General features: G+C 38.3%; 1 protein-coding gene across 22 annotated transcripts in view; it reads right to left on the bottom strand.

Annotated features, from left to right (window-relative positions):
- The window catches only part of EIF4G3 (eukaryotic translation initiation factor 4 gamma 3), a 332,371-nt gene that overhangs the window by 21,601 nt on the left and 292,999 nt on the right, over positions 1-17,771 (bottom strand). For 21 of the 22 annotated variants that reach the window (XM_045782017.2, XM_045782024.2, XM_045782019.2 and 18 more), the window contains 6 exons: positions 17,279-17,396; positions 14,969-15,189; positions 13,150-13,268; positions 8,028-8,200; positions 1,971-2,096; positions 357-438 (listed from right to left, as the gene is read on the bottom strand). In XM_045782017.2, the coding sequence (XP_045637973.2) occupies positions 357-438; positions 1,971-2,096; positions 8,028-8,200; positions 13,150-13,268; positions 14,969-15,189; positions 17,279-17,396 (839 nt within the window). The remainder of the gene's footprint in view (positions 1-356; positions 439-1,970; positions 2,097-8,027; positions 8,201-13,149; positions 13,269-14,968; positions 15,190-17,278; positions 17,397-17,771) is intronic. The other variant, XM_045782022.2, reaches the window with a different exon arrangement.

The raw sequence follows: 17,771 nt of genomic DNA, 5'->3' as shown, positions 1-17,771 counted from the left end.
TAGGCATCTTACCTTTCTCTGAAAGCAAGGAATTTTCACTGCAATCTATTAAAAAGCATAAATAATGTAGCCATTTTGTTTCAAGAAGATAAAATTACCAGCCACAAATACAACATTATTTTGAGATTCTTTTGACTTATACCAAATCCAGTTGAAATAATTCTTTCCAACAGAAGGAGAAATACACCTCTGTAAGAAACTAGGTTGAAACAGAGATCTCACTCTTCTTTTCAAAAAATAAAAGGCTATAGAAATACTTGCACAGTGATACTTAAGCTATTCACAGATAACTCAAGATCAAAAATCACTGCCCTTCCTAATACGCTGTTGAGTCTGACACTCGGTTTAACACTCACCATTTGTTTGCATAGAAGGTGCAATATTTCAGAAAGCAAGACCCCAGCTCTTCCAACAGGAAGTAAAGGTTTGCTAAATTCTCTGTAAAAGACAGGAGTAATGATTAAGTTCCTCTGAACAAATTCCCTATTCTAGAACAGTAGGCAAACAATGTGTGCCAAAAGAACAGATACTACGCAACCTAAATAATAATGGGCAAGAGAAAGCCCCAGGACATGCTCTAAGTAATGATCAGCAGAAGTAATTCAGACTTCAAGTGCACTTTATGCTTCATGGAGAAGCTGGAAAGGGACCTTAGAATTCCTGGGTTTTACCTTTTTCTTTAATTGCCCCAGTGATAGAAGCAATGCAATGATCAGTCTCACTTAATCATCTATTTACATAAATACCACTTCAAGCCTAAAGGAAAGAAGAACCTTAGGTAAAAAGGAGTTGCAAAGCTTAGTTATAAAGTATTTTTAAGAAAGGAAGCTGTTCTTTAGACTATGGATGAAACAGAAAGGGACCATTTTTTTTCATAGTCTAAATCAGTATTTCCCACACTGTGTTCCATAGGATATGAATAATTATTCCCCAAGAAAAGGATTCTACAATTAAGTGAGGCAATGCTAAATTAAACAAAGCTAATTTTTTTTTTAATTTATATTTTATTTTTCTAAGTAAGCTCTATGCCCAATGTGGGGCCTGAACTCATGACCATGAGATGAAGAGTCACATAAGCTACCGACTGAGCCAGCTAGGCGCCCAAATTTAAATAGTGTTTGTTGTTTTTACTACAGAATCCTCATATTCTTTAATGTGCTGTGAGTCTCAAACAAAAGGGACACATATTATGTGGAGTTTCACTGTATGAGCAGTTTTTGGGGAAATACTAATGTTGTAAAGAAGAGTTTAGCAAAAATTAGTCTATACAATGTAGCAACAATTTCCAACTCCTGTCCGAAATCTAGGAATGCCTAAGATGCAGTTCCATTTATTATAAGCAGAGCATGTACTATGCAGGTGTTAGTCTGACAAGCTGTTACGTAGAAATAACTTCTCATAGCATTTGAACAATGACAGACATAAAAGTCAGATTAACATTAAGTTTCTCGGAGCAATGACTTTCCTGTTAAGGGATTCTGGAGCCCTATCTACAAACACTGCTAACCTCAGTGGACCACAGGGTTATCATATCCCCATGATTTCTCCACTGTACTATGGTGTAATGTAACATTTTTATACTGAAATGTCTTTTTTTTTAATTGAAGTATAGTTGTATTAGTTTTAAGTGTACAACACAGTGATTTGACAATTATATATAATACAATGCCCACCATGACAAGTGTAGTTACCATCTGTCACCATACAAAGTTATTATAATATTATTGGCTATATTCCCTACGCTGTATTTTTCATCCCCATGACTTATCTACTTTGTAGCTGACAGTTTGTACTTCTTAATCCCCTGAAATGAGAAGTCGTAAAGAATCACAGGCTGCATCCAAGAGTCTCCAAAGGGACCAAGGGAACAGCGTCACGCTAGAGTTAGCTGTTAAGTTTGGCATCAGTTTAGCTTGCTATACACACATACACACAAAGAAAAACAAAAACAAAAAGCAAATACAACTTACATGATAAGTTCTCTCATGGAGATTCCTCCTTCTTTTAACATGGGGGTCACCAGCTCAGCAAGGTACAACCAAATATGGGGAATATCAATAGCCATGTCATCTGCCAACTCCAATGTTTCTGAAAAACTGAAAAAGAACAGAGAAAAATTCACAGAAATATAATTCAAAAGTTAAGATTAAATAAAGAGACCAAAAATCAGTCAGTCAACAAATACCTATTAAAACACCTACTATGTTAGATACTATGCTAGGCACAAAGTAATTGGTAAACAAATAAATTACTGTTTTCAAGAGCTTATATTAGTGGAGGAGAAAAAACAGCACAAACAAAAGCATGCTTGCAGAAAGGGCTAATAACTGAAGAATATGAATTATGGTACCAGAATGTCCCAATCTAGAGGGGGTCAGAGGGTAACTCCGTATGAAGGTGACACTTGGAAGATTTCAGGATGAAAACAAGGCAGCCATGTTAAGTTCTGGGGCAAGAGATATTCAATCTAATCCTGCACTATCTAATGAGTTCACTACAGTTGAGTATCATATTCCCTGGGTCAGTCAGATGCACTGACTGAAAATTTTGGTGTAATGCAGACTAGACCCAAAGAGAAGAAAGGACAAAAATCCTTGTCCTTGAGAAGCATACAATGCGGAAACAAACTGGTTGGATATAAAACAGTCTGCTAACATTACTAATAATATTATCATTATGACATATTAAAAACTGTTGTACCTTTAAATAAAAGCTAATGGTTTCAGGCTTTCATGCTATGAAAATTTTTTCAGTGTGAAATAAAATAAATGGTATTTAAATATAAAACTTGGGGAAGTCAAATACAAAATATAAGTACAGTTTTATTTAGTGTGAAAAATCACAGCTATTCATTTAGAAATATAAAAACATAATGCAAGACTTTGTTAATTAGTCCCATATACAGCATATTAAAAAGGACAACAACAAAAGTAAATTTAAGTAAAGGACATACATGTAATTGTAAGGAAAGGGATGAGGAAGTGTTGGGGCACGGGCAGGTGTATTTGCCTTCACAGCCTTCCGGATCTCTGCATACGGAAAATGAGTGCTTTTTCACTGTAGTTCAGTTTATAGCTAGAGTACGCCACTCTGTGTACCGACCATAGAGGTCTACACATCATTAAAAATTCTCACTTAAAAAGAGATATGAGTACCAGGCAGGGTTACCTTTCTGAAGGTGCCATTTCAAAACAGTTTGTAGCTCTGCGACATTACTTAACACTGGACCTCATGAATCCTTAATGCCAACTTTCTGGCCTCACAGCTCATAATGATTTGACATCTACTTGCTGTACAACAGATAACTTGACTATTCTCTCATTATGTGCACCCTTTAAGCTCAGTTAATGTGTCACTGATGGAACATAATCTGGCTGGACTCCACGATTTCTGGGCTAATCATCCTATAATGTCAATTCACGTTCTATGGCTTAGTGGCATAGATTAAGCTATTTAATGAGCTCATGAGACATCTGTAGCTGTCTGGGTCTCTCAGCAGTAGACCTGTGATTTTCATCTCATATCACAACTAGACAATACCCATATTCTTGCCTTCGTTTTCTATTTCTTGATTAATCAGTTCATCATGACACAGTCTGTAGAACATAATCATTGGTCAAATCCATACTGCTGATAAAAAACATATTTGGCTGAACATAGGGCTTCTGTAGAACAAGCTTGTAAGAGACTTATTTCTCTTCAGACCTACAGTTCCTAAATCTTTTTGTACACTGTTTTAAAGAAAAACACATGGTGTACAAAAGCTCCTAGGTAATTATCTTTATGTCTTTTGCATTATTACATAGCCTATAACAATGCCTTGTATAATACACATTTTCTGCTGGCTGAATGAAACAGAGCTACACCATACCCTTGCTTCTTGGTATACAGTGACCGTTACACCCGATGGACTAAACTTTGGTGAAGTCCACAGGTGGGACTTTAGGCATCCCTCCCTCCATCTCAACTACAGAGGCTCTACTTTTATTTACTTTATATACTGAGTTCCTATCTAAAATTTAATTAAGGGATACACAGTTGAAAGTAAAAAAATATTTTTTTTTTAGTTCACTGAAGTTCTGTTCAGAAATCTGCTGAAAAGGCAAAGCAATCTTTCATAATTGGAAATTGTATTATCAGCAGCATCTCCCACAATTTCCATTGTGAAAATTAAAAACTATATCTTGATATAGATAAGAGAAAGAGAGTGAGGACATCTAAAAATCAGACAGTTCAAGTGTTATTATGACCGGTCATAAGAAAATCTAATTACAGGTAAAAGGAAGAAATAAATGAAGACGAAAGCTTTTTACACTTTTGCATCGTATTTAAAGGCTCACAACAAAGAAGAGTTTTTAAGCTAGCCCTTATCTGTGTAAGCAACTGTGGTCTCCACTGTCAACCAGCCCCTCTACAATTTTTTTTTAAATTTGCACCTCAGCAATTTTTCATCTGAAACTTAGTCTGCATTGTGTAAGCTCTGAATAGCAGGGTAGAATTGCCGTAAGTGGCAGGAAAAGTTCCCCAAAGTAGCTGAGGAGGAGATAAGAATTTTCTCTCCAAAAATTGTCTCCCAAAGTGAAACACTAATATATCAAACTTCCTCCTGAAGGTACATACTGTGTGTCTATTGACAACTCCAATTTTTAGCATGCTGGTTTTCATTTATTTACTACACTTCCAAAGAGATTCCAATTCCATGGCTAATAGTGAACTGCACACAACTGTTTTTACTAGATAGTTTTAAGAAAGACGTTTTCCAAAGTCATGTTATAGAATGAATATATCAACACTGTTTGAAACATATCTGCCTATACAATATCTGCCGACCAACCTATCTAATTTGCATCATAAAGTATTTAGGTTTAAGTCCTGAAAATTTCGAGATGGCTTGATGTTGCCTTTGTGGGAATATGTTTTGTTTTTAAATATTTTATTTATTTATTTGACAGAGAGAGAGCACAGCAGGGGGAGCAGCAGGCAGAGGAAGAGGGAGAAGCAGGCCTTCTGCCAAGCAGGGAGCCGATGTGGGGCTTGATCCCAAGACCCTGGGATCATGACCTGAGCTGAAGGCAGGCCTTTAACTGACTGAGCCACCCAGGTGCCCCTATGTTTTTGTTTTTGTTTTGTTGTAAGATTTATTTATTTATTTGAGAGAGAGAGAGCGAGCACTTGCCCAAGCGAGCTAGAGCATGATCAGGGGAAGGGGCAGAGAGAGAGGGGGAGAGAAAGAATCTCAAGCAGACTCCACACTGAGCGTGGAGCCCGACGCAGGGCTCAATCCCATGACCCTGAGATCATGACCTGAGCGGAACCAAGAGCCAGATGCTTAACTGACTGAGCCACTCAAGTGCCCTTTGGGGATTATATTTTATACCTAAGTGGCAACAATTATGCTTGGAGTTGATAAACTATCTAGTAAACAATGTGACACAGAGAACCTATTTTGAAACTTCTGTCTAGTATTAGAATTTAGTAGTAGTGCATGCTTTGAAGGGTTCTGTAGAAGAAATGGCAGATTAATAGTTGGCTGATCAGGGCCCAGTAAACAGGGAGGCCTTCTACCTTCCGTCATCTGTGGCTTGGGGAGCTGGGCAGAAACAGCTTTAATAACTGCTCAGAAGGGGCGCCTGGGTGGCTCAGTCAGTTAAGTGTCTGCCTTCAGCTCAGGTCGTGATCCGTTTCGGGCTCCCTGCTCAGTGGAGAGTCTGCTTCTCCTTCTCTGTCTGCCCCTCACCCTGCTCGAGTCTGCTTCTTCCTCTGCTCTTACCCGCTTGTGCTCTCTCTCTAATAAATAAAGAAAATCTTAAAAAAAAAAAAAACTGCTTAGAAATTGGCATGTAAGGGATAGCAGCATCCTAGGAAGCTGACCTTAGATGTCTGCCCCCAATGCTACGTAAAGACAGAGGTCTTCGGATATTGGGACTAAAGAAACAGAAGACTCAGGGTATCTCTGTGGCTCAAATGAAATGGCCTCTCTGGACAGTATGAACTATTCATAACCTGGGCTTTAGAAGTAAATGAGAAACTCTGATCTATTCGCAAGAAAGCTCTTGGTGAATAATGGCAAGTGGCTATCCCTTTGTGCCCATCTTTGAAAAAACTGCTGGGCCTCTCCATTTAGGAAGGAACAGGGGTCTTCATAGAGGTCTTGGCCTAAGGATGGCATGGTTAGGTCTAACAAAGTATCAAAAGCGAGGTCTGGAGTCACTGCATTATCTCTAGCTGCAGAAGGAAGTAGGGATAGAGGAAGATGAAGTAGCTACTGAGACACAGAAGTGTTAATCTCATTTTCAGTATAAATAAAAGGTGGTGGTTGTATTGCCAGCAGCAGCAACAGCACCACCACCAATGAAAGTGTAGACATGATGTCTGACTATGACACTTTTTCTTCAAGGAATCCCCCAAAGGGAAATACCAATATCTGAGATAGCCTAGAAATCAAGCTAGTACCTCACAAGTTCAATGAAGCAATGAAGCTAGACCCCACTTCCTGAGGTCTTTCCAGATACAAATAAACTTAAGAGTATAATTTGAAGAAAGAGGGAAAGGGTAAATAGTAACCCCAGCATTCTCATTTACAAAATTATCTGGTGAATATATCATAATAGAAGAGAAAGAAGCAAATAATTATAAATTAACATAATCATGACCTAAGCTGTAGTTTGCAGGGCTTGAAACTATAATTTAGAGTTGGCTAGGCACAGAACTCAATTTATTTGTGAGGGTTCAGATACCCTCATTTGCTCTATTTACAATTGGAGTGAAATGATTTCTCTTTTTGAAATGGGGAAACCATCTAGGTCATAAAGGCCAGCAATCACAGCAACTTCAGCCATAGTTTCTCACTAAGGTAACTACTTACTAAGGTTGATGTTCATCGCAAACTACCTTATTGCTGAAAGATAGCTTATTAATCACCCTACGGGCAAATATATATTTTTTAGGACCTTGAAGACATTGTCATCGTTCCTCACAAAACCAAATGAGCAATTATTCCTAAATACATTCAACTTTGGCATTTAATGATTACCTTATTTTAAGGGGTTGACCATATCTGAAAGACATACAGTGGCATTTCATCACATGAGCATTTAATTTACAAGAATGTACTATGAATTTGGCCAAAATGATTTACAAAGAGAAAAATAAATAGTGCAGAATTCTTACTGCCATTCTACCCAATGAACATAAATGTTGAGGATGAAATGTGATATGCGAATCTGATGTTCAGCCTTCAGGTCTTAGTTCCTGATTGATTAGAAAGTGGGCACCTGGCAGTGTTGGCTGTGTTTTTATGTTTACAGTTGCACAACATGGCTCCTAAAACAAAATTTTTTACCATATGCAATTTTTGCCTTGAACATTGATTTCAGAACCTAAGCCTGGGTAAGATTCTGGGCTATACCAGGAAGAAACCAATCCATTCACATGTGATGATCACAAACATATTAGAACCTGATCTGATGCATATACAACACTAGTGACAGCCAGACTTCATCAAAGCAGCCATCAACAAGAATCATAATGAAACCAATCTGGAACAGACTAAATCATTAACAATTTGGAGTTAACTTCCTTCTATGGGGCTAGAGTACACAGAGAAGCATTCATTGGCCAAATAACCATGGTTTATTGAAAGGATAAGGCTTTTGGGTTTCAATTTTCCAGAATTTTCCTCACGCAAAAAAAGCTTTTTCCTCAAAGAACATGCAGGGTTTCCATGTAAATGGCCTGGTGAGGGCCTGAGTTTCCCCAAGGTTAAGTGGTCTCTGCTACTTTACTTATACTGTAACACAGGTCTAACAATAAAATTTAGGAAACCAGGAGAAAAACTTTATGCCCAGTACAATCTACCAAATGCCATCATCTCCACCAACATACTATCAACATATTATACATCAACACATTATAGTGGACATAATTTTAGTCTATGAAAATAAATACTTAAAAATATACGTACTTTTAAAATTAACCACTACTCAAGAGCCTAGAAACTCAATACCACTCTTGAAGAGGATACTGACCCTTTGAAAACGTCCTGTTTGCTGAGTTTTTCCGACTGCACCAGCTGATAGAGTAATTGGCCCATATGATCCCTGGTGATCTGGCTCCTTTCCAGGGTGGACTCCACTCCCATTCTCACAAACACATGTAGCAGGCCCTGGGCATTCAGTTCTTCCACACACTGCATGGCTTCCTGTTCAAACAGCAAATAAAAGCTTACTCTAAAACCTGGATCCCATTACTAGAGTGTTAGAATAACTTTAAAATCTTATACTTATGACAAAGTCAGTAGAAAGCTCCACAAACAAGATAGTCTTCAAATATTTTCTTAAACATTAATATAGCTTGGTAAATTGCAGGCTGATATGGGCAAAATTAGTCATATATAAAAACAAAAGAATAGAGGATCTTTATAAGGGTAATGTATTTAGGTTAACAATTTTACTAAAGATCAAAGAACCAGAGTCAAAAATGTATTTTTCTACAAAACATTTACCTGTGTTATGATCACTTAAAAATCTGAAAATGGCATATTATGAAACACATTCAATATCATGAGTCAAAGGACTCAATGTGGCAACTGAGATAATATCTGTTTGGGTTATGTTAATATCTGCAAAGTCTTCAGGGAAGGTCTTCCTTCATAGGAAAGTTAATATGGTTAGCATAAGTACTAAAACCTTTTAGGAAGTTCTTGGCGTCTGGGGCTTGTGAAATGGTCCTTACCACAGGGTGATCTGTAGGTCTGTATGTCTGAAGCCTGGCAGCCAGGGTTGCTGAATCACCAATACAACAGTATGCCTCCCTACCCTCAGCTACTCAACTTTGTCTGAATCCCAAATCCTTTGTTTGAACCTCTGAAGAGAGTGGCTCTTCTGAGGGGGAAGATGCATGTAAGAAGGGCAGCCTCCTGACTGAGGAAGGGAGGAAGGCACATCTAGGTTTCTCACCGCTGCTTATTCTCCCTCTGCTATTTTATTTCATACCTCCCTCACAACCACTCTTGATCTAAAAAACTTTCAGACTACAGAGAAATTGAATAGTACAATGTACACATATATAGCTTCACTTCAACTGAGATTCATCATTAGTTCTCTTTACATATATGTAAGAATTTTAATATCCATATAATGTCAATAAAACTACTATCTGATAGGGGGCCTGGGTGGCTCAGTCAGTTAAGTGTCTGAGTTGTGATTTCACCTCAGGTCAGGATCTTATTGGTCATGAGATGGAGCCCTGCATTTGGCTCCACGCTCAGCAGGGAGCCCGTTTGAGATTTTTCTCCCTCTGCCCCTCCCCCCCACTTAGGCTTGCTTGCTCTAAAATAAATAAATAAATCTTTAAAAAAATGCTATCTGATATATAGCATATATTCAGAATTTCCACAACTGTCCCCAAATGTCCAATATAGCCTTTTGTTGTTCTAGGATGCAACTGAAAACCCGACATCACGTGTCAGGATGCATGAAGTCTCTTTAGACTCCTTTAATCTAGATTCAGTCCTTTCTTTCCTTTTTATCTTTTTATGACATTGGCATTTTTGGAAACATTTGGCCCAGGCATCACGTAAAAATGTCTTATATCCACTTTAAACCAATCAATCCTTCTTTTTTCAGCCCCATCTGCACCTTACGCACATTCATAGCCTATTGAATAAAGGACCACCCATCCTTCTAATTTCTAACTTCCAGAATGTTGCTGCTGTCTATTCCCTGTGTTCTCTACCCTTGTGAGTTCCTCATTTCAAAGTCCATCATCATTATAACGCTTTTTTCAGGAGAGCATGGAAATGAATGCACGTATCTTTAGTATTTAACCTGAATTGATTAAATGTCTTCATTTTTTTTTTTTAAAGATTTCATTTTTAAGTAATCTCTACAGCCAACATGGGGCTCAAACTCACGGCCCGAGATCAAGAGTCTCATGCTCTTCTGACTGAGCCAGCCAGCTGCTCCATGAAGTGATTAAGTGTCTTCCAGTGGGAATTTATTCACTGAATCTGCATACAGGGTCAACTAAATGTATCATTGTACTTTTTAAAAAAAGATTTTATTTTTAAGTCATCTCTACACCCAACGTGGGGCTCAAACTTACAAACCCGAGATCAACGGTCACAGGCTCTACTGACTGAGCCAGCTAGGCGCCCCTGTATCATGGTACTTTTAAATGTCTCAGCAATTCGTAATCTTGCCCTTTCCCTGATTTTCTCATGGTTTGATTCTTATTTCCTTCAGTACTTAGATGAATTGACACCTCCTATGGTCTCTGTGACTGCCCAATCACTAGCTATCATATCACCTAGTTTTAAATTCTTTGCACTGAAACATTCTTTTTCTTTTTTTGTATTTGTCGTTTATTTGTTAGCTATGTGACTGCCCAATCACTGGCTATCATATCACCTAGTTTTAAATTCTTTGCACTGAAACGTTCTTTTTCTTTTTCTGTATTTGTCGTTCATTTGTTAGCTATGTGACTGCCCAATCACTGGCTATCATATCACCTAGTTTTACTTCTCTGCATTGAAACATTATTTTTCTTTTTTCTTTTGTATTTGTTGTTTATTTATTAGCTATCTCCCATAAGATGGTAAGCTCCACAAATGACCCACGGAAGTAGACTATGTTGTTCACTATATACACTACAGAATATCCAGGCAGTCTTCTCCAAAATGTGGCTGGCACATTTTAGGTACTCAATAACTATATATCACAGAAGCCTAAAACACAGGGTGTAGAGCCAGACAAATGTAGGTTTGAATCCTGGCTCTGCTGCTTACTACTCTGTGAGTTTAGGAGTGCAAAAATCTTTTAGTCTTAACTTCTTGTCATAGAGTTACTGTGAGGAATGCACATAAGATAAGGACTAGGCATACTGCGAAGGACAAAATACAAACAATAAATATTAAACTTGTATTATTTTTTAAAAATATTTATTTATTTATTTGAAAGACAGAAAACGAGCTGGGGGAGGGGCAGAGGGAAAGGGAGAGAGAATCCTCAAGCAGACTCCCCGCTGAGTTGGAATCCTGATTCAGGGATCAATCTCAGGACTCTGAGATCTGAGCCAAAATCAAGAGTTGGATGCTTAACCAAATGAGCCATCCAGGCACCCCAACTTTTTAATAATAATAACACCTACTAAGATGCTAGAAAAACCTTTCTTAGGATGTGCTCTGTAAGCCTCTAGCACAACATACTAATACGCTAAAGGTAATAAGATATAGTCTATGCTCTGAAACTAGAAGCCTAAATTTTATTATTTTTTATAAATATTTTATTTTTAAGTAATCTTTACACCCAACATGGGCCTCAAACCTGTAACGCTGAGATCAAGAGTTGCATGCTCTCCCGACTGAGCCAGTCGGGTGCCCCATTTTTACTTTTTTAAGTAATCTCTATTCCCAATGTGGGGCTTGGACTCATGACCCTGAGACCCTGAGTCACAAGCTCTACTGAATGAGCCAGCCAGGAGCCCTTAGAAAACTAATTTTATATCCTGAGTTGGCCACTTAGCAGCAGCATGACCCAGAGCGAGTTATTTTACATCTTTGCCTCTCAGTTTCCATACCTATAAAAATGGGCTATTATAATAATATTAACATCAGAAGGGTGATCCTCCTGAGGATTAAATGAACTAAGACATATAAAATATGTAGAACAGCACACCTAGCACATAGTAAGTCCTTACTACATCTGACAATATTACCTGGTTCTTATCATCACTGCACAGCAGAGCTGCCTTGTACATTGTACAGTGAAATTCCTGAGTCCTCGGGCACCTGGGTGGCTCAGCTGGTTAAGCCTTCGGCTTGGGTCATGATCCCAGGGTCCTGGGATTAAACCCCACATCAGGCTCTCTGCTCAGGGGGAAGCCTGTTTCTCCCTCTCCCTCTGCTTGTCGCTCCCCCTGCTTGTGCTCTTTTTCTCTCCCTCCCTGTGTCAAATAAATAAATAAAATCTGAAAGAAAGAAAGAAAGAAAGAAAGAAAGAAAGAAAGAAAGAAAGAAAAGAAATTCCTGAGTCCTAATTGAATCTGTTTCTTCCATTCTGCAGGCGTGGCCTAGGGCTAATGATTTTTCAGAGAGCCCTCCTGTTGCACATAGGTGTTACTAAGGTCTTTTTTCCCCGTGTCTCCAGTTCATCATAGCGTCATACTTTTCTCCTTTTAGAGTATTTGTTGCTCACTGACGGGGTATATCCTCTCCAATTACCTGGCTCATCATCAAAATTTCTTAGTACTTCTTCTCAATTTTGGACAATTTCAGAGGCTTGAGGGTTTTAGAAAACTGGGCTATAGTTAACCAAGGTGACTGTTAAGTAGAGAAAGCAGATAATGACTACACTGTCAAGAGAACAAGTAAGCTTTGAAAGAAATTTTAATATAATGCCAAAGCAATAGTAGTTAATATATCTGACAAATAATTTAACAGATAAGCCTTTGCTGACTCCACATCCTATTATATGATCTTTCTAAGACCCATAGGTCTACTGGCATTTATCATAACTACAATTTAAATACTTATTTGTGGAGTTAAGTCTTTATGATCTGTCTCTGCTACGAGACTATAGGGCTCATGAAGTCAGGTATTATGTCTGTCTTATTCACTATCTTAAAATGAAGATCAAAGAGAAGGCTAAAGCTGAAGAATGGCAGATTCAAAGCTGGGTCTTGAATGTTTCACTTAGGCTGTCTCACCCTGACACAGTGCTTACTCCTTGGTGCCTCAGTTTTCTACTTAAGAAATACATAAAAAGTAACATCAGCCATACTTCAAAGCAAGAATGATGATAAAGTGACTGTAAAGATCATGAGAGGCAATATATAGGGAGACAGGAATTCCTAATAACGGTAATGCGTTGTTTTCTGTTCATGAGTATCAAAGTCAATGCGGTTATCCCGCCATGGGGATGGACTGGTGGCCATTCTCCCTTCCTGCCATGTGATCCTGGGAACTCCGTTATCAATTTAAAAGAGAATAGTTCGCAAGAGTGCATCAGAGTTGTGCAAACTGAACTCTGTGGGACTTGGATTACTCACTTTAAGTCTTAGTGACAAGTGACTTAGACCAGAGCCAAGTTACTGTATCTGTTATGGGGATTTCTGTGTTGCTTTTTTTTTTTTTTTTTAAATTTCATTTACCTTAAAATCATTAATATGTAGAAATTCATCAATGATAGATTTGGATTTCTTCTCCATCTCCAATTCTGACAATGCAGGCTTGTCAGGAGCTGATGTTGCTGGAATTTCTGGTTTCACTACTAGTGAGGTTAAAAAAAGTGAAAGTAAAAATGACAAATATTATCATTAAAATGGTGGGATTATGGTTGAAAATATTTATGTGTTGTTACATTGATTTTTCCATAAAAGCATTAAAAGATACAAATTTGACAAGGCAAGACATCTAAAAGCAGAAAAGAGAAATGTTTATTGTAGCACAGATACACACTAAGTAACTTCATATTCTACAATTAAAAGAATATAGGGATATGGTAAACTTATAATTAAAGACTTTTTGTTCCTTTCTGCATTTTGGTTCTTCTCCACTGCTTCAATGGTGAAGAGCACATGAAGCTTGCACAATCACGCACGAAGCTCTAACCACATTGGCCTTTGGCAGTTGCTTGAACATGCCATGGTTCCACGTACTTACTACTACTTTGCTCATGATGCTCCTCCTGGATAGAATGCTCTTTCTCTCTGCTCCATACCCATCCCTCCCTATAAACCTATTTTAACTCCTAGTGGTCCATCAGACCTGAGGGAAGCCTTCTCTGACGTCCCTCTGTGTCAATTCTAGATAGTTCCTTTGTTAAGTACTCTCTTAGAACTCTGCTCCTCTCTTCCATAGCATTTTTCTCAGTTTGTACATGTATACGACTGAACGCTGAGAGTGGAGATCCAGTGCCCACAATTCACTAGGTGGTCAGTGTGCACGCAGTGAATAAATGAATGATCCAGACAATAAACATGCAGAGGACAGCTGTGCTATATTATTTACTACACAGAAGATATTTTCATGCCCTATCTTGTTATGTTCCCCAAATACCTACCATAGATAAGAAAGCTACATGTCCCTAAAGCTAAAAGATCTGGAGTTTAGAGTTGGGAGAAGACATTTCAATTTGTCTTTGAATCCATTTAGAGACTATAGTTAGGAAACATAGTTTAAATACTGAAACAAATTTGAAAGCTATAAAAATGTTATAAACAACCAGTATTACTTCAGAATTAAGATTTTAAGAGTGCTGAAAATTACCTTAAACTATTTTTCATTCTTGCTGTCATCATCATCATGATACCTAGTACCTTCTGAAAAATCTTTTTATCAGATAATGTTCTAAGTATTTACCTGTAATAACTTCTCATTTAATCTTCACCATAATTCTATAGGGGAGGTACATTTACTATCCCCATATAACAGATGAGGAAACAGAAACACAGGTTACATTCATGATAGTAATTTTTAAAGCATTATTGGAGCTGGTCCTCTAATCATACACATGCAAAACATGTACAAAAACCACAGAAATTACCAAGATTAAGGTAACAAAAGACGATCTGATATTTCCTCTTAGATTTGCCTTGCAGTGGCTCAATAATGTGAGAATTTTCATACATTTGAGGGCTCTACAAAGCACATGCACTCTAATGCACAGTGAGTTGTTATTTCGAGAACTTGTAAGAAATTCAGATTGCTTAAAATACAGCAAGCTGCCCTCATTACCATCACACTTACTAGAGAAAGAGGAAAATTTACAAACTGTTGAAGAAAGGGATAACCTGGGAAATGAGAACGATGTTACAAAACTATGAAGATGCCCTTTAACCTCTGAAGACACCAGAGTGTGTTATTATCACACATTGATTCTGAAATCTACACAGGCACAAGGTCTCCTCTGCATTTTTCATTCCACATTTAAAGCCCAAATCTCCTATCTACATGCATCAAGTCTCTCACCTGACTCCCGGGCCTTGTTTCGGTCAGCCTCAGCACTGTTCCTTTCCACGTCCATGCCTCCTGTAAGTTGTTTCACGGTCTCCAGCATCTCTCTGCGCTGCTCTTCTTGAGACTGATTGTCCAACAGGTCTTTGCTGCTGCTGCCCCTCATGAATGTATTGGGACGAGCTGCTGCAGATGGAAGGGGCTTGTCATTCTTCTCTCTGCCCATGCTTCCACGACTTAAAAGACAAAATACACTTTTCAGAAGAAAGAACACCCTTTCCCCTACATATTCAAATTATAAAATAACACTTAGACTTTCTAGAAGTATGCAGAGTAATTTTTCACACATAACTTCAAAGGTGTGTGGCACCAATTATACTTTAAACTGTATTTATATAAACAAATAAAATCAATGCTTTCAAGAGAATGATAAACATGCTTTTAATTTTTTCACAAATGTTAAAAGGGATACTACTTAAAATTTTAAAATGCTAATGGCAACTCTTTTAGTTTTTAAAATTTTTTAAGAATAAAGACCGTGATGAATGTATGAGCTTAAAAAAGTGAGAGAATTACCAAACATGGTATCGTTATCTTACAAATTTACAGAATTTATTCAGAAACTTCAAATATAAGCAAAATATTTTGAGAAACCAGCAGAAGTAGTTTTTTTAAAAAAGATTTATTTATTTTAGAGAGAGAGAGAGACCACGCATGTGAGACTGAGACTGCAGGAGGGAGGGGCAGAAGAAGAGGGAGAGAGTCCCAAGCTGACTCTGTGCTGAGCCTAATGTGGGGCTTAATCCCATGACCCTGATCACGACCTGAGCCGAAACCAAGAGCTGGACGCTTAACTGACTGCACCACCCAGGCGCCCCGGAAGTAGTTTTTGAATGGCCAAAGTCACACATTTTATTTAAGAGAGAATCTTCCTATCTCCCTATTTACTCCCTATACAGACAATTCTAATCAGCTGGGCAAATAGTTCCTTGGCCCATGGCAGATCAGGAGCAGCAAATTAAAAGGGAAAGAAGAGAAATGACTAGAGGCACAACAATGATCTAACCTCTGAAAGAACATACACAAGTACTCAAAACGCAGAGCCATCAGGGGCAATTTACGGCAGGGCGAAGAGTCACAAATACACAATTTGAGTCACTCAATAGCACAAATGATGCTTAATGGCAATCTGAGCCATCATTAAAAATTTAATTATGCTAAGTATATTTTGTTGCAGAAGACAAGGGAACAGTAACATAGTTTAGAAAGTCTACCTGGTCAAACTGATTACGATAATAAAAAGAAAGCTTAAGCGCTTAAAGCAACTTCAGCGCTAAAAGCACTTACATCAAAAATTTTGAGGGGTGGGGCACTTGGGGGGCTCAGTCGTTAAGCGTCTGCCTTTGGCTCAGGTCATAATCCCAGAGTCCTGGGATTGAGCCCCGCATCAGGCTCCCTGCTCAGCGGGAAGCCTGCTTCTCCCTCTCCCACTTCCCCTGCTTGTGTTCCCTCTCTGTCAAATAAATAAATAAAATCTTAAAAAAAAAAAAAAAAGAAATTAAAAAAAAAATTTTTTTTGGAGGGGTGCCTAGCTGGTTCAGCTGATAGACTGTGTGACTCTTGATCTTGGGGTCATGAGTTCGAGCCCCATGTTGGATGTAGAGATTACCTAAATAAAATTTTAAAAATTTAAAATCTTAAAAAATAAAAAATGTTGTTTTCTGTCATTATTCTATAGGTCTTTATTCATTCTCTGTAAACCAACAGAACACTTTCCTGTATCAATCGTACAAAAATGAAAGTAGAAAAAACAGTACAACACAGAGAAAAAAAAAAGAGAGCCTCAAATATAACTAGAAGAACAGCATGACAGAAAAACATACGGATAGGGTATCATGCCCTTAAATTCACGTGCTTCGGAGTGTTAGGTTAATCTAGAGAATACTGAGGCATTAGTTCAGCAAGCCCTCCACCAGCGTCCAGGGCTATTTGGGTGGGTCTGGTTTCTTAAGAAACAAACTATCAGAAACTTGCCAGGTACCCTGCTCCTCCTTTCCACCCCATCCCAAATCTACCACTCAATTATGTTCTTATCTTGGAAATTACAAAATGTGAAGATCAAAGAAGGAAAAGAGAAAGAAAATCAACCTTAGGGATAAAAGGTATCCATGCCATAAAGATGATTATCACGGTCTGTGTGGGCATTCGTGTGTGTGTGTGTGTGTGTGTGTGTGTGTGTGTGTAAACAGAGAGACAGAATGATACCAAGGGAACAGATAATGACAAGTAGGTCAGTCCTGAGTTAACACGGAGTGGGCTTCTTACCTGGTTAAGGTGCGTCGGGACTCGAACTCTAGAGGTGTAGATGCTGTGGAGCCTGAAGGCGCTGCAGGTTGCAAAGCAGAGAATCTGTTTAAACTGGAAGCACTTGACCGTAAGGCATCTATAGGTGTTGAGGATTGAGGGGAAAAAAAAATACAAATCACATGACTAAAATGCAGCTTCTTTTTTAAAAAAAAGATTTTATTTATTTATTTGAGAGACAGCATGAGCGGTGGGAAGGAGCAGAGAGGGAAAGGGAGTAGCAGACTCCCTGCTGAGCAGGATGCCGGGATCATGACCTGAGCCAAAGGCAGACGCTTAACCGACTGAGCCACCCAGGCGCCCCTCAAATGTAGCTTCTAATTCATCTGTCTCCCTTGGGAGGAAAGTGGATTGCTGGAGGTTAGGTATTTCTAACAAGCCTAACAAGGTGATGTCAATCTCCTGGTCCATAGACGATACTTAGAAGCATAATGTTAGAAGGAATTTGTCTGTC

Source organism: Ursus americanus, chromosome 33 (genome assembly GCF_024610735.1).
Source record: "Ursus americanus isolate L20-20 chromosome 33, mUrsAme1.1.p, whole genome shotgun sequence".
In the NCBI taxonomy this organism is placed as follows: domain Eukaryota; kingdom Metazoa; phylum Chordata; class Mammalia; order Carnivora; family Ursidae; genus Ursus; species Ursus americanus.
This window is presented reverse-complemented; position numbering and strand designations above follow the sequence as displayed.